General features: G+C 40.5%; 2 protein-coding genes across 5 annotated transcripts; one reads left to right on the forward strand and one right to left on the reverse strand.

Moving 5' to 3' along the window:
- The first annotated feature begins 86 nt into the window (after positions 1-86).
- toe1 (target of EGR1, exonuclease) lies at positions 87-3,347 on the forward strand. Its single transcript, XM_057056566.1, has 8 exons — positions 87-580; positions 727-767; positions 885-981; positions 1,085-1,243; positions 1,446-1,559; positions 1,643-1,791; positions 2,064-2,226; positions 2,540-3,347. The coding sequence occupies exons 1-8, from the start codon at positions 467-469 to the stop codon at positions 3,152-3,154; spliced, it is 1,452 nt and encodes a 483-aa protein (XP_056912546.1). The 5' UTR covers positions 87-466; the 3' UTR covers positions 3,155-3,347.
- Positions 3,348-3,545: 198 nt separating this feature from the next.
- Positions 3,546-21,170, reverse strand: xrn1 (5'-3' exoribonuclease 1). 4 transcript variants are annotated; one of them, XM_057056558.1, is made up of 42 exons: positions 21,152-21,170; positions 20,561-20,699; positions 19,803-20,035; positions 19,186-19,283; positions 18,847-18,956; positions 18,653-18,763; positions 18,486-18,571; positions 18,272-18,359; positions 17,809-17,977; positions 17,012-17,079; positions 16,689-16,823; positions 16,468-16,607; positions 15,899-15,988; positions 15,519-15,675; positions 15,280-15,399; positions 14,910-15,079; positions 14,689-14,806; positions 14,044-14,139; positions 13,722-13,825; positions 13,403-13,537; positions 13,162-13,324; positions 12,650-12,763; positions 11,688-11,786; positions 11,043-11,158; positions 10,774-10,920; positions 10,600-10,689; positions 10,384-10,519; positions 10,239-10,295; positions 10,021-10,153; positions 9,542-9,611; positions 9,266-9,461; positions 9,100-9,189; positions 8,915-8,998; positions 8,364-8,408; positions 7,898-7,978; positions 7,391-7,522; positions 7,144-7,270; positions 6,904-7,046; positions 6,665-6,778; positions 6,342-6,447; positions 5,394-5,572; positions 3,546-5,245 (listed from the first exon to the last, which is right to left on the reverse strand). In XM_057056558.1, the coding sequence occupies exons 2-42, from the start codon at positions 20,633-20,635 to the stop codon at positions 4,913-4,915; spliced, it is 5,058 nt and encodes a 1,685-aa protein (XP_056912538.1). In that variant the 5' UTR covers positions 20,636-20,699; positions 21,152-21,170; the 3' UTR covers positions 3,546-4,912. The 4 variants fall into 4 exon arrangements, with proteins under 4 accessions (XP_056912538.1, XP_056912540.1, XP_056912539.1 ...); XM_057056560.1 differs by lacking the exon at positions 21,152-21,170 and adding an exon at positions 20,776-20,929 and having other exon boundaries at positions 9,100-9,186; XM_057056559.1 differs by lacking the exon at positions 21,152-21,170 and adding an exon at positions 20,776-20,929 and having other exon boundaries at positions 6,904-7,043.
- Between the last annotated feature and the right edge of the window lie 386 nt (positions 21,171-21,556).

A 21,556-nucleotide genomic window follows, 5' to 3' on the forward strand; every position in this document is an offset into this window, starting at 1 on the left:
GCACTTCGCCTCAACAGCTAAGTATAGTGACGTATTGTTTATATGTGTCTATGGTAAAGACGTAAATAAAAAAAATAAAAGAAATATCACAGACAATGAGAGGAAACAAATTCATTCAAATAATTTTGATATTTTATATCAATCCTTGCGATTGTATTCAGCTAGATATAAATTTGTTTTATTTATGGTCCGGCATTAACAAAGGTCGCTCTTTAGTCAGGACCTCAGGAAGCACGTTGAAAATGTTTACAATGAATGTATGTTCGTAATGCGTAGAACTGTATGACTGTCTCTAAGAAACAAATAAAATAACTGATCAAGCCTCCGTTTGCTGCATTAAAGCAATATAATAGCTAAGCAGAGTGGTCCGTACGCAGAGCGGCTGAGAAAAACTACTGCATTATAGTTAGCAAGCTAACTTTAGAGACGGTTTTGGAAAAGCGTGTCCAGTGTTGTCAGAACAAACATGACGTCTTCTCTTGTAGTTCCAGTAATTGACGTCCAAAGTGACAATTTCAAAGAGCTTTGGCCTGCTTTGCTTCTGGGCATCAAGTCATCTTCCTTCATTGCATTGGACACGGTAAGGTCTCAGATTTAAGCATGAAACTGAATCACAGTGTATTCACATTTGCACAAAGGATGCCTTATCTCTGAGATGTAATCTATTCTTGATGCACAGCAATGACGTGTTAAAAACAGATGTAAACTCTTTTTCTTGCATTTTAGGAGCTTAGTGGTCTTGGAAACAGGAAGTCTCTACTGGCCGAGTCAGTCATGGATTTTCTCCTTCTCTACCAATTTTTATACTCAATCTAATCAATTTGCCACCCTGCACTGCAGGTGAATATTAGTATTCTGAAAATTTGTTTTTGGCTGTGGTTTAGGTCCATAGAGGACCGATACAAGGCCATTTGCCATGCTGCTCGCTCCCGCTCCATCCTTTCTCTTGGAATTGCATGTTACAAGAAGCTGGAGCAGAAGGTGCAGAGATGGTTCCTCCTGAATCCCTTCAGAGTTGTTCAACAGAAATAGTTATTGATTTAGGATGACAATCTTCCAAATCTCCATGTATTGTGTCTTCCAGGCTTCAGATACATACCTGGTCCAGGTGTATAATCTGACGTTGCTGTGTTCTGAGGAGTACATCATAGAGCCCCAGTCTGTCCAGTTTCTGGTACAACATGGGTTTGATTTTAACAAGCAGTACTCCATCGGAATCCCGTACTTCAAGGGCAACAATAAGGTGACGACACTACCAGCAGCTGTTTGGGGTTTTTTGCAGAATTTCTGTTTCACATGTGACCAGCCCTCATTCTTCTCAAAGGGGATACACAAGTATTAAAAACCCAAAAGTGTTCTTTAATGAGCACTTTCTTATTCACTCCATACAAGGCTTTGTCACATTCTTTTTCAGCAGTCTCTTCTCTGTTGTTTATTTTAACCAGGGAGGTTCAGATGACAGAGGGGTCCACATCCGGGCTTTGTTCACGGAACTGCTACGGGCCAAGAAACCCCTGGTTCTCCATAACGGCCTCATTGATATGGCCTTCCTTTACCAGGTCCCTGTCATTTATTCTTGATGGATCTGCATAAGCAGCATTTTCTGTCTTTTAACTAAACAGATTTCGTAACTTTCTCCCAGAGCTTTTATGCCCATCTACCTGAGCGTTTGGCAACGTTCACAGCTGACCTGTCTGAGATGTTTCCTGCTGGGATCTATGACACCAAATATGTGTGCGAATTTGAGCTGCGCCTCACTGCCTCTTATCTGGAGTACGCATATAAGAAATGGTGAGCAGTGGGCTTAGATTCCAGTTGAAGATGTGTTGACATTGACATCAAGTTCAGTGAGGATGCAGATTTCACTGTTAAACATCAGGAAGGTCAGGTATCAGATGTGTATTCTTCAGATAACCAATTTTGATCCATAACGTTTGAAAACAGTTTAGCAAAATTACATAAATCGGCTTCATTAGTGGACTGAACGAGATTGAAGCTCTACAATATTCATCAGTACCTGATGTGAAGGTGTATTTTTATTTTTCACAATTTCCTCCTTCAAGTAAGCTGGAAACCAGCCGGAGTGTGGCGTTGGACCAGAAGGTGACACGCGTGCACGTCGAGTTCTGTCAGTACGCCGCTCACATGTCCGACTACGTGGATTACAGGGTCTGTCCTGAGGTGTCCTCCACTGCTGGAGAGACAGACCTCTGCCAGCAATTCTCTGTGAGTTTATAACCACTATTACTATGCTTGTTATGAAGGAGGCCAGACATGAATCAGTTATCTTTGTTGAACAGGAAGAGGATGCACATTACTATCAGCTAATGTTACAATGAAGCGAGTGTGTAAAAGCTCATTAGTCAAACTGTTGGACAGGTTAATGCATATACATACACAAAGTGGGACAAAAACCTGGATCTGGGGTGAGCTGGATATGTGTCACATGTGGACTTTTCAGAACTCAGTAAACATGTGAGAAAAAAAAAACATTTTTTTACTCTTTGTGCTTATCTTTTGACACTACTGTGTCTCACAGGCATTTGGCTGGTGTCCAAATGGCAGCCAGTGTCCTTTATCACATGACACCGACCTGATCATCCTGCAAGACGAGAAAGGTTTGAAGGACAAGAGAAGAAAAAGGAAACGACAGCGAGAGAAAAAGGCAGACGGAAACAAAGCCGCAGAGGACTCCATGTTTGATGCCGCCCCCGGAAACAAAGTAGCCCATATGATGGATGAAACGACAGAAGATGACCGGCAAAAGCCTGAGACGCTCCATGGAAGTGATGGAGAAAGCAGGCGGAACGTGGGAGAGAGCAATGGAGATGAAGATAAAACCAGCTTAGTTACACCTGCAGAAAGCAAAAGTGATGATGGCCGAGCGGAACGAGCCTCAAAGGTGGTCAACACGGGGACCCACCGGGCAGGGTTCGATGCCTTCATGACGGGATACATATTCGCTTACACGTGTACACTTGACAAGAAGGCCGAGGAGCAGCCCGAGGGGGAGGAGTCGTGGCTTCCCACCTGTCTCAACAAGGTTTACCTCAGCGGTAAAGCGGCCCCTCTCAACGTGGTCAAGAGCACCTTTGCCAGATCATCCAAGGCTCATGTGCAGAAGATGGAGATGGTGTGGGGACAGAGAGTATAGTGTGTGTTTAGAGGCAGCATATAAAATATATATTAAAATGTCAGGACCACTGCTGAATGTGTCGCCTGATAGTCAAGGATCAACCCTCATGATGGACTTGTTTTTACTCAGCGCGATTGTTTGCAACAGTAGTTGTAATACTGTATTTTACTTTTCTTTTCCTTTTTATTTTTACTAAACAATATTGACTTTATCCATGTGTTTGTCTTCTTCACACAAAGGGCTGATTGAAAATGTGTCTGTTTTAACTAAATTCCAAATTCCAGTGTGTAATTCCTAAATCATTGTTCAACAGTGAGTCCCTGAACCGTCGACCAGCTGGATGCTACCTGGTTGTTGGGGGAAGCAGAGGTGCAGGTGTCTGGGATCGGGTAGCAATATTAGCACAGCGTGATCTGAAACCTCATTTATTCAGTCTTCATGTTTCTCCCACAGTTCCAGGCAAAAATGCAGCACATTAACAAAAGACTCAGTTTAATTAAAATGATATTTACAGCACATTCCTGACAAAGAGTGAGTTATCTCTTCATTTAGAGATGATTCACTTTATTACATTTCCCCAAAAAGAAAAGATACAGCGGATGTGCTTGGGTCTCTTGGATCTTCTGAAAAACTTCCCCTATTGCACCAGATCTGAACATGGAGTCAGTTTTTAGGTTCATTACAAAAATCACATCCAAGTAAGCCAACTATAAACAAGACTTATTTTAATTGCTTTGAAAACACCCTAAAGTTATCTATTAAAAAGGTTATGCATAAAATACAAAGCTTGAAAAAGAAATAAAATGCCAAGGCTTTAAATACATATAGGGTACTGTAAATGCTTTCAGACGCGTGTCCACTCGTGTTTTATAACACCATCAAACAGGAAGTGGACTCCAAGTGAGCTGTGTAAATGCGGCCACTTTAAAATCAGTTCTGCAGGTTCCAAATGTATGAGTGAATAGGAAAAATGCTGCTGTCAGAAGCTCAGGTATATTCAGTGTTAAAAACAGAACCAGAGATGCTTTAGCATCCGGCAGTTATATTGTTTCTGCTGCAGTGCTCCAAACAGATTGAACTGATGTGTAGCCAATCATTGCTCACCACAGCGTGTCCGTGTGTGTGTTCTTGATTTCATAAAGTCAAAGGGAGAATAATCCAAAATAGTCACCACAGCTGCTAGCTAAAGCCCAGCCCTAATCTGGCAACCTGGAACTTGGGACCGGGTAAGAAACTATACAGAGCCGGTTCTTTGAACCAGGTGGGTTTGCTCTCCTCACAGCCACCTGCCTGTCTGTGGCAGTGGTTCACTCATTCCAAGAAGTAAAACAATCTCAGCAGGTCAGAATGACTGGACATGCAGAGAAAAAGTGTGTAAATCAAGTTCTAATGAAGGTCACATCTCCTGATAAGATCGAGTGTCTCAACTGAGCAAACAATCGGGGCAGTTTTAAACAGGTCGTAGTCACCTGTGTCTGCAAAGGAGATCAGCTAACCTGATGTTCTTCATGAATTAACAGATGGACTAAACTGTACATTTAGCTTCCCATCCAGGACGCTGCATCCCAGAATGCACTTCTCTTTCAGCACAAATGTTGAACACTGAGGTTAAATTAAAATATGAATAGACGGATAGAATTCCACCGTCGATCCTTGGAGAAAAATGGTTAGAATTTTTGAAATAAAAGCGTCAAAACCGTCCCACCTGAAGCCAGAAACCGAGTCCGAATGAAGAAACGTTCACATTGAGGTTTGGAGTCGACTCAAAGAGCCTCCTCACTCGGACACTTTAGCTGCTTCGAAGTTGACAGCTAGCTTCCTGTGCCTTCTCTTGGAGGCGGAGCCAGGGGTGCTTCCTCTTGATGGCACGTTTTGTTTAGGAGGTGTGTGTTGGGACGTCATTATCGCTGCCGCGGTGGCTGGCGCGGCGGTCACCTGGTCGGGACTTGAGATTTTGGGGTTGCAGTCGTTTTGGAGTGTCTGCTCGACTTTAGGGGAACACTGAAGGTTTTGTTCTTTGTCCGACTGGCGCTTGGCTGCAGTGTGGGCAGCGTTGTAGAACTCTTGAGTCCCATGGTTTTTCTTGGCGGAGACTAGCTTCTTAGTGACCTGTCCGCCAGAAAAACACACCCATAAAACCACTATCAAAGTAAAGGCAAGGCATTAAAAAGATTCCAACCCTGAGACACAATAGTTTATTTACTTATTTAAAAGGTTTCAGAAACTAAACCTGCTGCACCACAGGGCTGTCATTCACCTGTAAAGGAGTAAACTGGTTGTGAGAGCCGATGGGTGGTCCTGCTGGAGCCTGGGGGCGGGGGTTACCTGGGAAGGCCCCTGCTGCACCGTAGAACTGCGGATTATGGGGGTTGGGTGGAGGCAACATACCCCACAAGGCTGAGGAGGGGTATCCTTGAGGGGGCAGGAGCAGACCACCTGGAAGACAGCGTTGTGATCAGACCTGACTTCTGAACTCAAATGGATCTAATCTGAGTCTCATTCACTCAGATTCTCATTATTACTGTTTTGTATTCATTTATACATTATCATCAAGTGTAAGTACAGAATTTTAATACAAAATGATTGGACCTTGAGAGAAATTACTATAATATAGTAATATGTGTTATACATTCAAATAAAAATTGGATTAATTGTGTGCTCGCTGGACGAGCTGTTGGGGATATGACCTAGGGGTCAGAGGTCTCTCTCATAGTGGGTGAGATTTTAACATCCTGCTGAGATATCACCAACACATAATCTGCATAATCTGGCTTCTTAAATGAGTGCTTTGCTTATATTATGCACCCAAATGATCTTATTAAACTTACTTTGCTCTACACAACAGTGCTGAAGACCTCAGAATTTGATTTGCCAGGAATTGCTGCTTTTAATTAATGTTTGCATGGCAAGTAAAATCTGGAATAATCGTTGGATTAACTGACTTTGTTATTATGTTGTCAACTCTGTGTTTGTATTCATGACGGCTTCTCTTGATTGGAGATGTGACAATGGAATGGAATTGAATTTACATCAACACCCATTAACTGGGAATAATCAGATAATTGTAACAAACTCATCTGATGCACTTAAGAAATGTGATAATTAAAACCACGGTTTACAGATTTCTCTCAATTTGTCGTATTTCTTGCAGGCTTAACAATCAAATCTTGAGCAACAAACACCAAACTGTGGTAGACCCACGGACCTTGATGGTTGAAGATGGGGAGCATGCCTCGTATAGATGGCTGGGGTATGTGACCCATTCCAGGATACATTGGAGGGGGCAGGGGGAAGCCTGTTCCTACCGAGCTCTAAACAAAGGGAAAGAAACAGACAGACTTTGGTGGCGCATCTAAAAACTAATTTTTAGTACATGTCCATCAGAACCAGATTTGTGGTTTTGAAGAATAGCCTTTTTAAACAAAAACATGCTGAATGGCTGATTTCAGTGAAAAGCATTTCTTTGGGAGATATGCACGAACACTTTTTCACACTCTAGTGTGTGTGTATGTTAGTATGTGTGTGTACCAGTCTTTGAAGAGCAATGAAGGCAGCGTTTTCCTTTGCGTCATTTTCTGACTGGCACTGTGGGCCGTGAACCATTAATCCGTTGGACAACTTCACCTGACAGATGATGAGACCCTGTGAAAACATCAGGATATTTGTTTGGATGACAACTACCAGAAAATATCAATAAAAATGCTGATTTTATGTAGTCTACAGTCCATTTCCTTTCTACATGGTGCAGTTAGAGTAGATCTTCTTACCTGTTGGTTGCTGATGTAGTTGAACTCTGGTGGTGCCATTCCTAACGCTACACAGATGTGCACCAGATCTGAAACCTTACTGGTCAGCACAGCATGAGGCAGCGATGTCGGAGGGTCACTCTGGGGGGCGTTCATATTTGCTGCTGAGAAAGAGGAAGGAACAAATCCATACGGCCAATGCTTAAAATCCCTTTCTTGTTGGGTAAATCTAAACCGGGGGAGTATTAATCAGTTTAATACCCAGCTTCTTGGCCGACTGCTTCTTGTTCTGCTGCCTCTCGCTGCTGTGAGCTGCCACCTGGGAGGAGGAACATTCTTTTCCAGCACCATCAATCTTCAGCATCTCCTTCAGAACCAGGGTCCCCTTCTACCACACAAATATCAAGTATGCAAATTTTATTTTTGCTGGATGCTGGAGCAGGACAGCGATATCAAGCAGAATGCAGTCCATTATCTTCCTCACCAGTTCCTGTTGACGTGAACTTACCATGGCAAAAGATTGAGGAGACAACGGGCCATCTAACTGGCTGGTGGGTGGAGGAGCAGGAGGGAGTGGGGTCTGCTGATTATCTTTGGAGATCTTCAGACTCGCAATCAGCTCTTCAAATTCAATCTTAGCCTGAATATGCAAAGCGGCACATGTTGACACCGATATTTTAAAAAAAACAAAACATAAAGCTTGAATTTTCTGTTTTTCTAGTGTCCATTGCAGTTTGAACGTGCAAATAATGCAGCTAAAAGGAAAATAAAAACACAGATAGGAAGGATGTGACCAATGTAGGACATGTTAGTCTTAAAGTACTATTTAAAATAAACCTAATGGAAGGACATTTTGGGTTAGTGAGGCCATTTTGTCTAATGGAAGGACATTTTGGGTTAGTGAGGCCATTTTGTCCCCACACCATTAAAAGACCATCTGAGAGAGCAAATGTCCAATACATTTTAATGTGATTGAATGTTGCAACAAAGAGATACGTCATGTGTGTTTGTGCACCTTGTTAGGTGTGTTCTCTGACGGCTGAACGGAATTGGCATCATCAGTCTTCTTCAAGAGTCTGATGACACCAGTGGAGGCCTGTAAATATCACAGAAAAATGTTTCAAGTCCACTTTCATTTACAGATAAATAATTCAAAGACACGTGCACCAAAGGACCTTTCACAGCGCACACACACCTTTAGCTGAAAAATGTAATAAATTGTGTGATGTGAATCTGTCATAGCTACCGGTACTAATTTCCTGTTAGTAAATCCACCATATTTTAATCTATTTATTAAAAAGTGTGGATTTAACAACATTGCTGCACAGAACCATAATACTACTTTTTATTTGATTGTTTTTCCTAATCTATAAAATAATGCACAAGTGAAATCTGTCCATCAACATGTGCAGATGTAATAGATGTGTGTAATCATTATCCAGCCTGACTGTAAATGCTGATCTGTGCAGGTGTTTACTCACAGTTTTGTTTGAGTTCTGGTTCCCACATGATTGGAAATGTTTGTCCTGCAACACACACACACACAGACACACACACATAGTTTAGTTAGATGTTTTAGCTGCATTGCAGAGTTGATAATATTGTATTACTGGATAGGATGCTTTTTGACCTTCATACATTTAGAACAGCACATCTGTGCTGCAGGTGTAAGTGTTAGAGGAGGTACATTCTTCTGCTGTTAAAGACTTCATCAATTCGCACCTTGTAGTACAAACCTTATACAGTGCAAACTAAAGACTAACTAATATAATAATACTAATAACTAATAATAATAATAATAATTACATTGCTTCACAATCAAGGATCGGTAGCTTATTTTTTATTTAAATATTTATTCTAGAGAGAGTGATTTAATGACTTTTTTGTGATTTAGGATCAAAGCATAATTAAGAATTTAGGAGAAGAAATAAAATTACACAGGAACTTGTTCTCAGTCTCCTAGTATTGATATAGCTGTGCGATAAGGATTTAGAGATGAACAGCGCCATGACAAAATACATTTGCAACTCACATTGTTGTGCCAATGAGTGGGGGGGGTGTGAGGAGGCCCCGAGTTCTGCAGAGTCTGCCACACATCACTGTACATTTCCTTATTCTGAAAATGAAAAGACAGATCAACACTAGAAGGAGTCACATTTTTGTATGTTAGAAGTGTGTAAATGAGAGAATTCTAAACAACTGTAACTACATTCTTACCTTGCCCTGTTGTTTCTGCATCAGACCATTAGAGGGGGAGTTCCTGCTGCCCTGGGAGCCGGCCTTCAACGCACCATGCTTGTTATGCTGCTGAGGAACAGAGCAGCGGTGTGACTCTACAACTCATCTAAGAATTTTTGACCATTTTTGACTGTTTGTCCCTCACCTGTGTGGGGATAAAAGGTGACCGTGGGGAGTGGTTCAGGCCCCCCAGCTGCCGTTGTGAGTGGAAACTACCGGCTGGGGTGGACTGAGGTTTGACAATGGCAGTGAGCCTGTGTGAGGAGTGATCTGCTCTGGATCCATGGGAGATATTAATAAGAGCACAGGGAGGGAGGCGATAGCCACGACAGGACGCACTCCTGAAGAATAAAGGAGCAGTGAGGGAAAAAACCCCAAATCTACTACTACAATTTCCTTTGCTCGTGCTCATTTTTTTTACCTGATGTTGAGACCTCCAGCAAATTCTTCATCAAAAAGCACTTCATACAGAACTTCTGCCTCACGCTCCGCTGAGAACAAGAAATACATAAACACGGTCAAATGACCAAGCCACTTAACTGAAATAAGCATCTTAATGTTTATTTTAAGATGGTGATACGCTTCATATCCCTATAAATGTGTCTCACACCAGATAAAGTAATTTTAATAAAAGCATGATGATATTTGAGGAATTACTGCATTAGGTCATCAGGAATATTTTTAGAAAATACTGGGAAGAGCAGTGCAAATACTGCATCATAATTAGCTGCACAATAACTGCATGTGCACTGATGCCTTCACTGTAAAATCCATTACTTGTAATTCAGTGATGCAAAATTACTGTTACCATCAACTATTTAACCATCATATAAACATAACATGTGGCTGAAGACAAGCTGTTGGTATGTTACTGAATGGTCAGAAAACACTGTGGCTCACCTCCTTTAATGCCAATGATTGTTCCCTTGAGGCCCAGTGGGACAGTAAAGCTTTCTCTGACATTGACAACTCTGTCAAACAGACGATACTCTGCATCCAGGTCAGGAACCACACCTTGCTGCTGCTCTAATGGCTGCAGACAAACAAACATTTATAAATGTGCATGGGCTATAGACCTAGTGGGTCAAAAAGGACCATTAAAGACAAAAGGTACTCACTCTGAAAAGGAGATGAGGCTTCACCGTCACACGCACTTTCTTGGAGCTCTTCTTTACCTACATGAAATGAGACAGTGGTTTGAGAATTGAGGGAGGATCCCCGATGAAATATGGCACTGAAGTGTAATGTTTGTACGCCGGTCACCTTGGCCTTCTCCACTGCCTCCCCAATCCTCTCCACAATGGCAGCGTCTAACACTTGCAGTTCACAGGACGTTCTGGTAACGGAGCTCACTGGGTGACTCTTCAACCATGAAGTGATCTCAGCGACCTTCTCTGCTCTATATGTTTAGCATTGAAAATAAGTCGACACTCAAATGGGGTTCAGTAAAATGGACATCTATGTGTGTGTATATTTTACCCATTTTGGTCGAGTTCAGGCCAGATATCATCTTCATAAAAAATATCATCATGAGTGTTCTTGGACACAGAGTGAAATACTTCAGAGAACCTATAAAAGCAGTAAATCTCTTTAAATAGAAATTTAAAAACAAACAGATGAACATGAACCAATATAGTGAGACATTATTTCTACCTGTCCAAGTATTCAGCCAGCAATTCCTCTACAGCAGCAGAGTAGAGCCACTCCTTCTCAGTTCTCTTGGTGTAACCAGGAACCTCCTCATTCTTCTTGTTGAACTTCAGATTCAGGCCAATGTTAGTTCTATGCTCCCCACAGGGACTACAAACAATGAAGATGACATTAGTCTGGAGGGGAAGCTCAGATGGAGTAAAGTTTGTCATGATAGTTGGTCATGATATCATCTCAGCAATTGTGTGAACCATTGCAAGCTGAACACCCACTTCTTTTTAGAGCCTCTGCCAATTAAGATGCATCCTGAGAAGCGAGAAACGAGGTTGCTGCTGATGCCAAGACGGGATGCCAGAACATATCCAGGACTGTATCTCACACAATACTTCTACAAGAGACACAGACAGAAAGATTTAACTATGTAAGCTGAAAATGGCGGATGAACCAAATAAAGGGTTGACATACAGAAACAAACAACTCTCACATTCCCACCAAAGGTACTTGGTGCCAGTTAGTGCCAAGGTAAACTCCACATAGAAAAGCCCCTGGAGAACCTTTTTACTGTGAGATCACAGCACTAACTACAGCACAGTCCATTTTCCTATTAAATGCCATTCAAATTAATTTAAAATGTTACTCAAAATGTGACTTTTTAATGTGTACGCTTTTATGAAGAGTCCCTTTATTTTCAGGCTCGATGTACAGTATTTGGACAAAACAAAGTAATTGCAACCAGAGACTTTACAGTAGACACGACAAAAAAATTCAGTCAAAGGCTACTTTAATTCTGGAGTCCACACACATCATCGACTGAACTGCACTGTCAGCGGAACGAAACTGCCACTGTTCAAATACTTCTGCATTTCAGTCTATAACTTTAACCGACCCGTTTACTCCCTGTGTGCATGTTTTCTTACGTGTTGATTCTGGATGAGCATCTCCAGCTGTGGTTCCTGTGGTATGCTGAAAACCACACGCACTCGACCTTCTTTGATGACATCACTAGAATCCTGCACCTGTGAAACACACATTCAGTAGATATTTCAAAAAGCCAAATACGACACTGAAAAATCCCTCCTCAACCTCACTCAAAATAAAATACTGTAATCCTTTTGGACACACATACAGCATGGGGTCAGTGCACTCTGTAGGGGACTGGCTAGAGAAGCAGAGGGCTCTCAGTTCAAGCGGGCATAATTTGGAAGGTGCGCTGCTAGCAGGAGAAGCTGCCAGGACACCTTCAAAACACCGCTGTAGTGCCCTTGATCAAGGTACCAAACCACTAAACGCTCGCATAGGGCCCTGCGACTGGTTCTGGGAATGTACCCTGCCCTCCCAGAGAACCCACAAGGGAAAACAGCAATCAAGAAAACAATAAATGAAGTGCGTGTGCAAAGTATTCAGTCCCTGTAAAAAAAATTTAATCATTCTAATGGTGAACCCCAATGTGAATTTTTTTTTTCATCATTTTAACATGTTTTTATCATTGTTCCCCCTCATTAGTCTACGCTCAGTACTTTAGGAGGTCAGTCCAAACACAGAATAAGAAATTTTCATAAATTGATAGAAAGAAAACTGAAATATAACACGGATATTAGTATTTAGACTCTTTGTTGTCACAGTCATGTCGATCATTCAGGTTCTGTCATTTATTTTCTTTAAGGTGGTTCTGAATCTTAATCAAACTCAATCTTGATTTAATGGACTGGATCAGATTTCTTTATGGCAAACACAGGTCTAAATAAGGTGACAGCTCATAATGCATAACTTTGGATCAAATCAGTTTCTACAGCACTTATTTCAGACCATTTTAATTGTGAGCAGAGGTTTTCCAACTTTGTATGAACTCATGACCCTCTGATAGAAGGTAGTGACATACCTCACCCATGGCACCATAGTAGGGGTTCCCCACCATGAAGACAGTGGTTGTTGGAGGGAAGAGCTCATCTAAACTCTTGTAGCAGGGCAAAGATGAGTAAATGGCTTTAATGTCCTGAGAAGATAAAGAAAGTATGCCTTAAGAATTAATCAATATACCGTGACTATAAAAAAGGATATGAATATTCTTGTTAAAATGCTCAAAAATTATTAACTTAGCAAAAAATTTCAATTAAGTCCAGTTTCCTATTTTGCTGCAGTAATCATAGAAAATATGCCTACGCAGCAATCTTTTTAAATTCTTTCTTGAAGTCATTAGTCAGCTTCAGAGACAACCAACATTGCGCTAATATGCGCTCAACTTTTATGCACTCTCTCCACCTTTTAAGGAGCACTTCAAAGTTAGACAATGCCATTATGGTAGTCTGAGCTGGAATTTGCTGCTTCTTTAACCAGTTTAGAAGTTTGAGTAAGTTCTATTTATTTGTTTCTGTTTTGTGAGTTAGCAAGTACCTTAACCACAGTCTGGTAGGCAAAAGGGAGGACCTGCTTGGCCCATTGTTTCTCTATTTCCACAATGCCATTGGCTTTGGGAACATATTTCCTTCCCGTTAGTAACTGGCCATATAAAAGCACTGCTGTCTCGTTGACAACAATGCCTTTCCTCTTCAAGAAACTGCAAAAATAAAAAATAAAACAAGTAATTAGCAATAAAAAGCTGCTCAAGTATTTAGGTACTGATTTTTCTCCTTACTGTTCAGTGATTCCTTGGACGTCCTTCACCCAGTCCTTCTGCTCCTTGTCTGACAGGCAGGTAACTTTGGTGGGAGGAGGAGTAGAAGCTCTATTGTACATTCTCTGGAGACCAGGTGGTTCGTCCAGACAAAACCTGACAATATGAAAAAAGACTTAAAAACTACCAGAAGTTGCTGGATGCTAAACAAAGGTGTGTTATAGTGTTTTACATTTTATTGGGCATGTCTCTCTACCTATACCTATCAACACTATTTCACAGAAAACACTATACAACAAAAAATCCACATAGTATGTGATGTCCTATAGTGTTTTCTTACCTGACTTCTCCATCAGATACTGCAACAATGCGAGCTTCCTCCAGATGTGGCCAGTTGACAAACACCGATGTACCCAAAACCTGTGCAGTAACATCATCACAAACCTAAGGACAGGACAAGGGTAAAGAGACAACAGGGAGATGAATGCCATATAAGTCTAACACAGGACGTGACCGGCATTCTAGCTCAATACATATGCAATTCTATAAATATCTAACAGACTTTTTAGTTCGCACATTTACTGCGACAAAAACAACATTTCTTAATGTTTGTGGGGGTGACTTTACAAACAGTATCCACACAACAGCAGTCCAAAGCTCACCGTCTCCTCTTCATTACTGGGAAGAATGTCCAGTATGGTGTTCTCACCACGGCTGCTCTGTTGAAACACAACCACTCCAATCTTCTTCCTGTAAAACTAAAAGGCACCAAGACATTGAATAGCAGTGATTTGTTTTTGCCACCCTATTTTAACATGTACTGCCTGCAAAAACCACCCAAGCACATTATTAAAGTGCATGTACATGATGTACAACTGCATGATGCTGATACACAATGCACCAGCTTCAACACAATTATGTCTCCATTAAGTTAACATTTAATAGGGCAACAAAACTTCAGTTGAAGCAGCTCTTATAAATGACCAGTTGTGTTTGATTCAAAATAAGATTGCTCCAAAGCATCTTAAATTTTTATTATTTAAATTTATGCTTAATAAAAAAACCATCAACATTTAATCTTTTATTATTTTTTTTTTTAATTCTGAACTTCCTTTTTTTTAAATTTCAATGATTTTTTTCTTAATGCTAATATCAGGGGAGTTTCTGTAGATTTTTCCATCAAGTAAGACAAATAAGCAAATCCAAGACACATCTTTTCACCTGACGTTGTGTAGCAGCACGTGTAGGGCTGCACATATAATGAACAAAATAATCACAACTGCAATTACATCCATACCATAATTCACCTTGTGTTTTATGTGTTGTAGCGTGGGGAAACCACAGAAATACAGAGCTGAGCGGTCAATGGCTCTTCTGACATGGTTCATTGGAACTTGCCAGGCATCCATAGGAATGTGCTCTTTCCTGAAAATTTAATCAGTGTTAATCCACCAGCAAGAAACTTCAGAGTCCCAGTTACTTAAATTGGTATAATTGGTAAACTGTTTTATGTGTTGTGCATACTTACTTGACATGGCAGCGTATGATGTCAGGGAATAATTGAGGTAGAGTAGAGGAGTATTTAAAGTCTGCCTCTGGGTCATAGGAATACACTGCACACTCTGTGTGACAATTCCTGCTCCTCTCCTGTTTAGTCAGCTGGTGATTCCAGGGCTCCATTGCTGCCAGTAAGCACCTCTGAGACACAAATACAGTGGTTTACACTGATTTTGTGCCTTTAAGATTCAGTTTTAAAGCCACCACATCTCCATTTTAACTACACAAGCATTTACAACACCTCTTCTAGTATTTTATATATATATCACACACTCATCTTTGCGTTTCAGTTACAAACATGACTGTAAATGTTTTAAATGAAATTGTGCATTTGTGTATACCTCATCTATGAAGGGAATAAGGACCACAGCCTCCCATTCTTGCTGCTTGCCATTGAGATCAGTCTTGAAGTCATGTGGGTAGTATTCAATGATGGGTGAATTTTCACTGTTCATCAGGTGCTAAAACATCAAAAACACACATTCACATTCATTGTTGCAACAACAAAGTTGAAACAGTGATATACATACTGGTGTTGTGCATGTTCACAAGTAACACATATATATGAGAGCTGCTTTACCCTGTAAGCCTCAGGCAGCAGCTCCATGCTTGCAGCAGGCAAGACTGCCAGGAGCTGCTGGAATGGCATAAATGGCTTCCCAAGGTCAAAGGTCAGCTTTAGCTCTGCTACATTCTTGATGTCTGATAAGAACGGGGCATAGTGGTAGGGGTAGTACCTGAGGAGACATGCACTTCAGATTAAAAATTAAAGAACAAAACAAGCTCAAAAGAGAAGTTGTTTTTTTCTTTTAACCATCCAAAGGTTTTACATCTATTTCATTATCTACAAGTCCCACCATTAAAATGATTTTCCCATCAAAACAATGTTTGCTGCAAAAACCACTGAATAACCTGAAGGTCGGTGAAATGAGAACAACATAAAAGAGATGAAGACCTCACCAGCTCCAAGACTGAACTCCATGATAATAGTAATGCAGGATCCACTGGATTCCTTCAACATAACATTTGGCTTGCATAGCCAGGAAGTCACTGCCAAAATAAACAAAAAATAAGTAAAACTATTTATTAGCAGCAAATGCTGTTTTTTAACTTTATTAAAGTACCGGTACATGTTATACTTCATCACACTATCCAGGCTTTCTATTATTCAGCCAAGACTTTACTTTAAAAAGTAACAATGTGGCATAAATAAGAGAATTAATCCAATATGTATACTGCACAGACAGCCATCAGGATATAAGACCTCCTGCTTTGGTTTGTCACCTCCAAAGACTCTCCGGTCAGGTAAAACATTCACTACAGCCGAATTAAGTATTAGCTAAGTCTGAGCCTGCTCATCGATTAACATTTTTAATCTGTGTTTGATATGCAAAGATGCTCCCTTCACCATCAGGTAAATTCTACCTGAAACAACTGAAGTCGAACCTTTCCTCTTTCAGAAATTTTGTTGAAGAAAGTTTCTCCAAATATGCAGTCAGTGTGAAAGTGCTGAATGTTAATATACTCACTCAGATACGACATCCACTCCCATCTTGGTCATGTAGTAGGTGCGCTTATACTGTCTGAACTCGGTTTCAAATAAGTCATCATCCTCTTCCTCATCATCCCCTGCTGGCTTTTCAGAAGCCGTCAGACACCGAGTAGAGTCCTTCCGACAAATGTTAGATTACAGTTTATGTCTCACAGGACTGAACGTGTTTATTAAAATAAGACTGACAGAAGTGCAGACCTCCATGACTGTGGCTTGGATGGCAGCTTCCTTCTCTGCTGCTAATCCAGCCGCTTCATTCAGATACTTGTTACCAACTTTACTCTCAAACCACTTCAGGTCAACAAAGACCTCACTAAAATGTTCCCTGTCAAACTGGAAGAGAGAAGGATCTGTCAAGGAAGATGCAGAATAAGACTGTTCTACTGTTTAAAAAGTATTTAATTTATTCAGCAGTCACTGTAGATGCTTTACTGTCACACTAAATATCTGAATCCATCAGTGAACAGATCTTAGACAGAGATCTGGATATTAGCCATCATATTTAGGAAGTGTCTTCTCACCTCAGCAAGTTTCTCTATGTATTTCTCAAAGTTCTTCAGGTTCAGATTACCATTTTCATTTAAATAACCTGAAATCAAAAGAACAAAAACAGTCAAATCTGTTACTTTCTGCTCATGGATGTCATTAAGTGAGTTATGTACATCCCAAAAGACAAAAACATGTCAGTAAAATGTTTCAATAAAGTGGGGAAATCACAGAGAAAAAACTCAAAATATGCAAACAGACAACTGTCACAGATGTTTGAGGGGTCTCAGGCCCCAACAGGGAGAGGTTTCCTTAAGAAACAGCAGGCTCACAACACAGCAGCTACCTGACGGCACGCCGAGAGTTGAGTTATGTGTTCAATTGTCATAATGAGAGCGGGCACGGCGGCTGCAGTTTGTCTGTTATTTAGGCTGGTGTTGTGATGGCACAATCTTGATATGTCTGACTCATTTACCTGCTGGAGATGTTTCATCCAGTATGAGGTTGTGTAGGTGTTACCAAAATCATGTTAACTTTTTAATAATAGAAGAATTAATTAAAAACCAAGTAAATGGGGTTCGTGTTAATCATGATTCAGTGTCAGAGGGGAATTTTGTATAGGTATATATTTATTAGGACGGAAGTGAAAAGATTTCAGATTCCACTTGGCAGGGTCAATGTAAACCACGAATGTAAAAACTTTTCAACCATTAGCAACAGCCAGACTACAAGTTGTGAATGCAACTGACTGATACATGTCTGTGTAGTGTTTCATATAACGTTATACGTTTCCCTTTGTTCTGTTTTGATGTTGCACGAGTGCACATCTCACCCCCCAGACTGGGCAGAACACTGATGTATGTCTTGTATAACAACGGCAAGGCATCATGGCTGATGTGGAGATGAGGAAGGTGAGGGATAAAATCATTTCCTACAAGGAAGCCCATTAGAATCCAGTCATCGATGATCCTCTCCAAGTCATAATTCGAGCCGAGGTGGTTCTTAAAAACAAAATTAAGCATAACTACAGATGCACCACAGACAATATGCTTCAAATAAATGATGGCATTCTGCAAATGATCATCTAATGAATACATTTAAATATTACTCATTGTAATACAACACTAATTTAAATCCACTTTTCCCACTTTACCTTCTGCAGGAAACAGGACATTACCATAAATTTGCAGGTAGAAAAATTTTGTAGTAATAAATATACAATTGTATAATCTTATTTCCATGATTTAGCTGGGATTTTGCATAATAATAGAGTAAACAATTTCGAGTGTCCTCACCCTGAGCACAGAGAACTCATAGTCAATGTATTCCCTCATCAGAGACAAGTGAAGCAAGTGAAATGTTGTCTCCTCTGGAGCCGTTATCCTTGAACCAATCAAACAAAGAAAAAATAAATCCAGCAGGGTTAACAGAAATGAATAGAGACATGTTTCAAACACTAAAAGCTATTATTATTGCTATTACTGTTAACAATATCATAGTCACTGTTACCTCTTCTGGGACTTTTTTCCTCCAAAACGGACCTCTTCTCTGAGCAGGGAGAAATTTGGCTCATGGCTTGTTAAACCCAACATTATCTACAGACAAAGACAATAAAGATGTATCTGACAGACATCCAGCACGCTCATTTGTTTATGCCCATGGATCAGACATCCTACCAGGTCAGCATCTAGACCATAAAGGCAGTGCCGGGTGTTGGGGTCATGATCTGGCTTGATGTTCTCAGAGCGAATGAACTCCATAATCTTATGCTCTCCTTCGCCTGGAGTCTGCAGATAAAAGCAAACATTGATTAGTGCCGTTACTACTGACACCAGCTTCGACATCAGCTTAACAACAGCTGTTAACGCACCTCATGACCAGAGAGGTAAACCCTGACGTTCTGCCACAGCTTGTCTGTGGAGACTTTGTTGTGGACAAAATATTCCAGCTGCTCCTGGAGTCTTGCCATGAAGTCAGTTCCTACAAAATGAGTGCACAAAAGGATGAATGCTCATGTGTGTACAGGAATTTATTCATTCAGCGAATCATTCTTCAATATCTCATCAATAGTTTTAAAGATTGCAGAACATTATCATGTAGTTACAATTTAGACAAACAATATACTGAGTATATTTAGCATTCTGCTATAACTGTGTTGATTACTATTGACAAAGCTTTCACTTTATGCAAGATTAAACAGTTTTATTACCAGGTGTGATACAGTTGGAGTCAAAGCGAGCCTCTGTAGGGAGAACTTCTCCTTTATCGAGAGCTTTTTTGATTTTCTCCTCTGCTTCTTTGGCAGACCTAAACACATACACTCATTCTTTTTATTATCAGGCTTGTCACTTTGGCACCACAACCCTCGCACAACACAGAATCAGGATTCATGGAAGCTATGAATGCAGTTGTAAACAACTTTTAAATAACAACAAATCAGAAGAAACTATGAGGAAACCCAGCTCATGTGCATTAGTTTATGTAATCAGGAAGGGAAAATAGATGAACACAGCTACATATTGGGGTTCTATATGTGGTTTTTCAATGCACAGTCAACAGTTGGGGGATATCATGCACTAGATATGTGGCAACTGTCATTAAATATAAAGAAGGAGGCTGTGTCTCAACCCAGGACCGAAACACTAATAATACACAACTTATCACCTACAGGCCGTTGGTGTTTTAACTACCGGTACATTGATATTTAAATGTCATAATAGCATTATGTATAGAATATATTTTATGCATTTATAGCACCTATCACTCTGTGAAGCCTAGGATTAGCTCTGCAGCTACACAAACACTGGCAAGAAAGTCCAGTCCTACCTGAATCTCCGGCCTCTCTGTTGGTTCATCTTTGCCCTGGGTGCCACCCCATCCACTGCCATGAAAAAGACCTTGCATGGCTTAATGATTCTAAAGAGAACCTCCACATAGTGGAAGATGTCAGCAAAAATCTTCTCCTCCGAGATGCGAAAATGGACATCCTCATCATTTGGATGGGAACACTGATGAATGATCCCATTCATGTCCAGATAGAGATTGTCAAACTCTGGTATCTGTAGAAAAACAAAACAAAACAGTGTGAAATTTCTATAAAAGTATGATTACTTCTTATATTGACAAACCATTGTAACGCTCACAAAAAGTGACGTAACGTCCAGCTGATGAAACAGCTGCGAAAGCTTTGAAATATATTTTCCCTGATAGAGAATGGGTCACCAACTTCGATAATAGTACCACTGGATCACCAAAATCACTTTAAAATAACGTCTGAGTTTTCTTGGCGGTCACTTACGGGCTGAACACACACATATAGCCTTCAGAAAAGTTAAACGGTCCGGCAAGTTAGCAACGAGCGAGAACGTTACAAAATAAAGGACAAGTTAATGGAGCACCTAGCAATATCGTTGGTTTAACAAACAGCTAAACCCTACATTATCTATATGATCTGGGCATAAAGGAGGCGTCTGGGGAAAGGAAACCGATGTTAAATAAGTCAAATACAAGTTCGTCTGACCAAGCTAACCAACTACAAGCTAAGCTAATGCTACGGTAATCAGGAACTGTTTCTATTTTCCTACCTGATGTTCCTTGACAATTTCACTGAGACAAGGGTAACGCTCTGATATCCATCGGTAAAATTTCGGTACTCCCATTGTCGCCACGTAAATTTTCAACCTCTGGACGTTTGAATTTGCTGAGATTCCTGAAAACAAGAGACTAGAAATATGTGTAACATGAGAAGCCGGTTGAATCCGACCTGTCTTGGCTCTGGCTGAATTCTGTTAATGCTTACGAAAGGTTTCCTTTCGAATCTCATTTAGCTCAGAATACACCAACCAAAAGGAAAGAGGCAACCAAGCCCCACGATGCACCGCGGCGCTAGTATTTACGAATCTAAACGATTCTATCCGAAAATGGCCGATTGAGGGCAAAAGTGGTCTCGTTCGACTTATGAACAAAACACATGGGCTATATTAATCAAATATCATATACAAAGTGATGATATATACGAAATTAGTGACATACTTCTACTGTCATTGGTTTACTTAAGGTAAAGGTTCATTTTGATGCTACAATCAATTATTTTGCTGTTCAACGAGATATATGGAAACAACATTACCTGGTGGGCAACGTTGAATTCCACCATTATTTGATAAATCTTACTGTACCTTATTATATATTTCTTTATTATTGTTGTTGTTATTCTACATCCGCCTTGTTACGTGATTATTTTACTGTTGGCAACATATCCTGAAAAAATATGGACGGTTTTTAATTTTTAATTTTTTTGAAAAATTGTAAAGGATTCTTAGTAACTCGACCCAATTGGAGCTCTGCTGTGCTCTGAGTTTTCCCCTACTGCACTCATCATCATTGGACCTTTCAACCTTTACGTCACTGGCTGCTGATTCCGGGCCCTGTGGTCCATCACTTAAAACCGTCCGCCGCTGCATATTTTCTCTCATTTCAGACTAGGTTCCCTTGAAGTTACATAGACAGCAATTTGTATCAATTACGTTGTAAAGCAAAATAAAACGCTGTGAGTCACACCAAAAAGTAATACTCCAATTACT

This window comes from Takifugu flavidus, chromosome 15 (assembly GCF_003711565.1).
Source record: "Takifugu flavidus isolate HTHZ2018 chromosome 15, ASM371156v2, whole genome shotgun sequence".
Lineage (NCBI taxonomy): Eukaryota > Metazoa > Chordata > Actinopteri > Tetraodontiformes > Tetraodontidae > Takifugu > Takifugu flavidus.

Coding starts and splice junctions, on each gene's coding strand:
- toe1 (XM_057056566.1), top strand. CDS start 467: ATGACGTCTTCTCTTGTAGTTCCAGTAATTGACGTCCAAAGTGACAAT. Junction 581..726: donor CCTTCATTGCATTGGACACG/GTAAGGTCTCAG, acceptor CTTGCATTTTAG/GAGCTTAGTGGTCTTGGAAA. Junction 1,560..1,642: donor ATATGGCCTTCCTTTACCAG/GTCCCTGTCATT, acceptor ACTTTCTCCCAG/AGCTTTTATGCCCATCTACC.
- xrn1 (XM_057056558.1), bottom strand. CDS start 20,635: ATGGGAGTACCGAAATTTTACCGATGGATATCAGAGCGTTACCCTTGT. Junction 10,154..10,238: donor AGCCTCATCTCCTTTTCAGA/GTGAGTACCTTT, acceptor GTTTGTCTGCAG/CCATTAGAGCAGCAGCAAGG. Junction 7,271..7,390: donor CTCCTCAATCTTTTGCCATG/GTAAGTTCACGT, acceptor TTTGTGTGGTAG/AAGGGGACCCTGGTTCTGAA.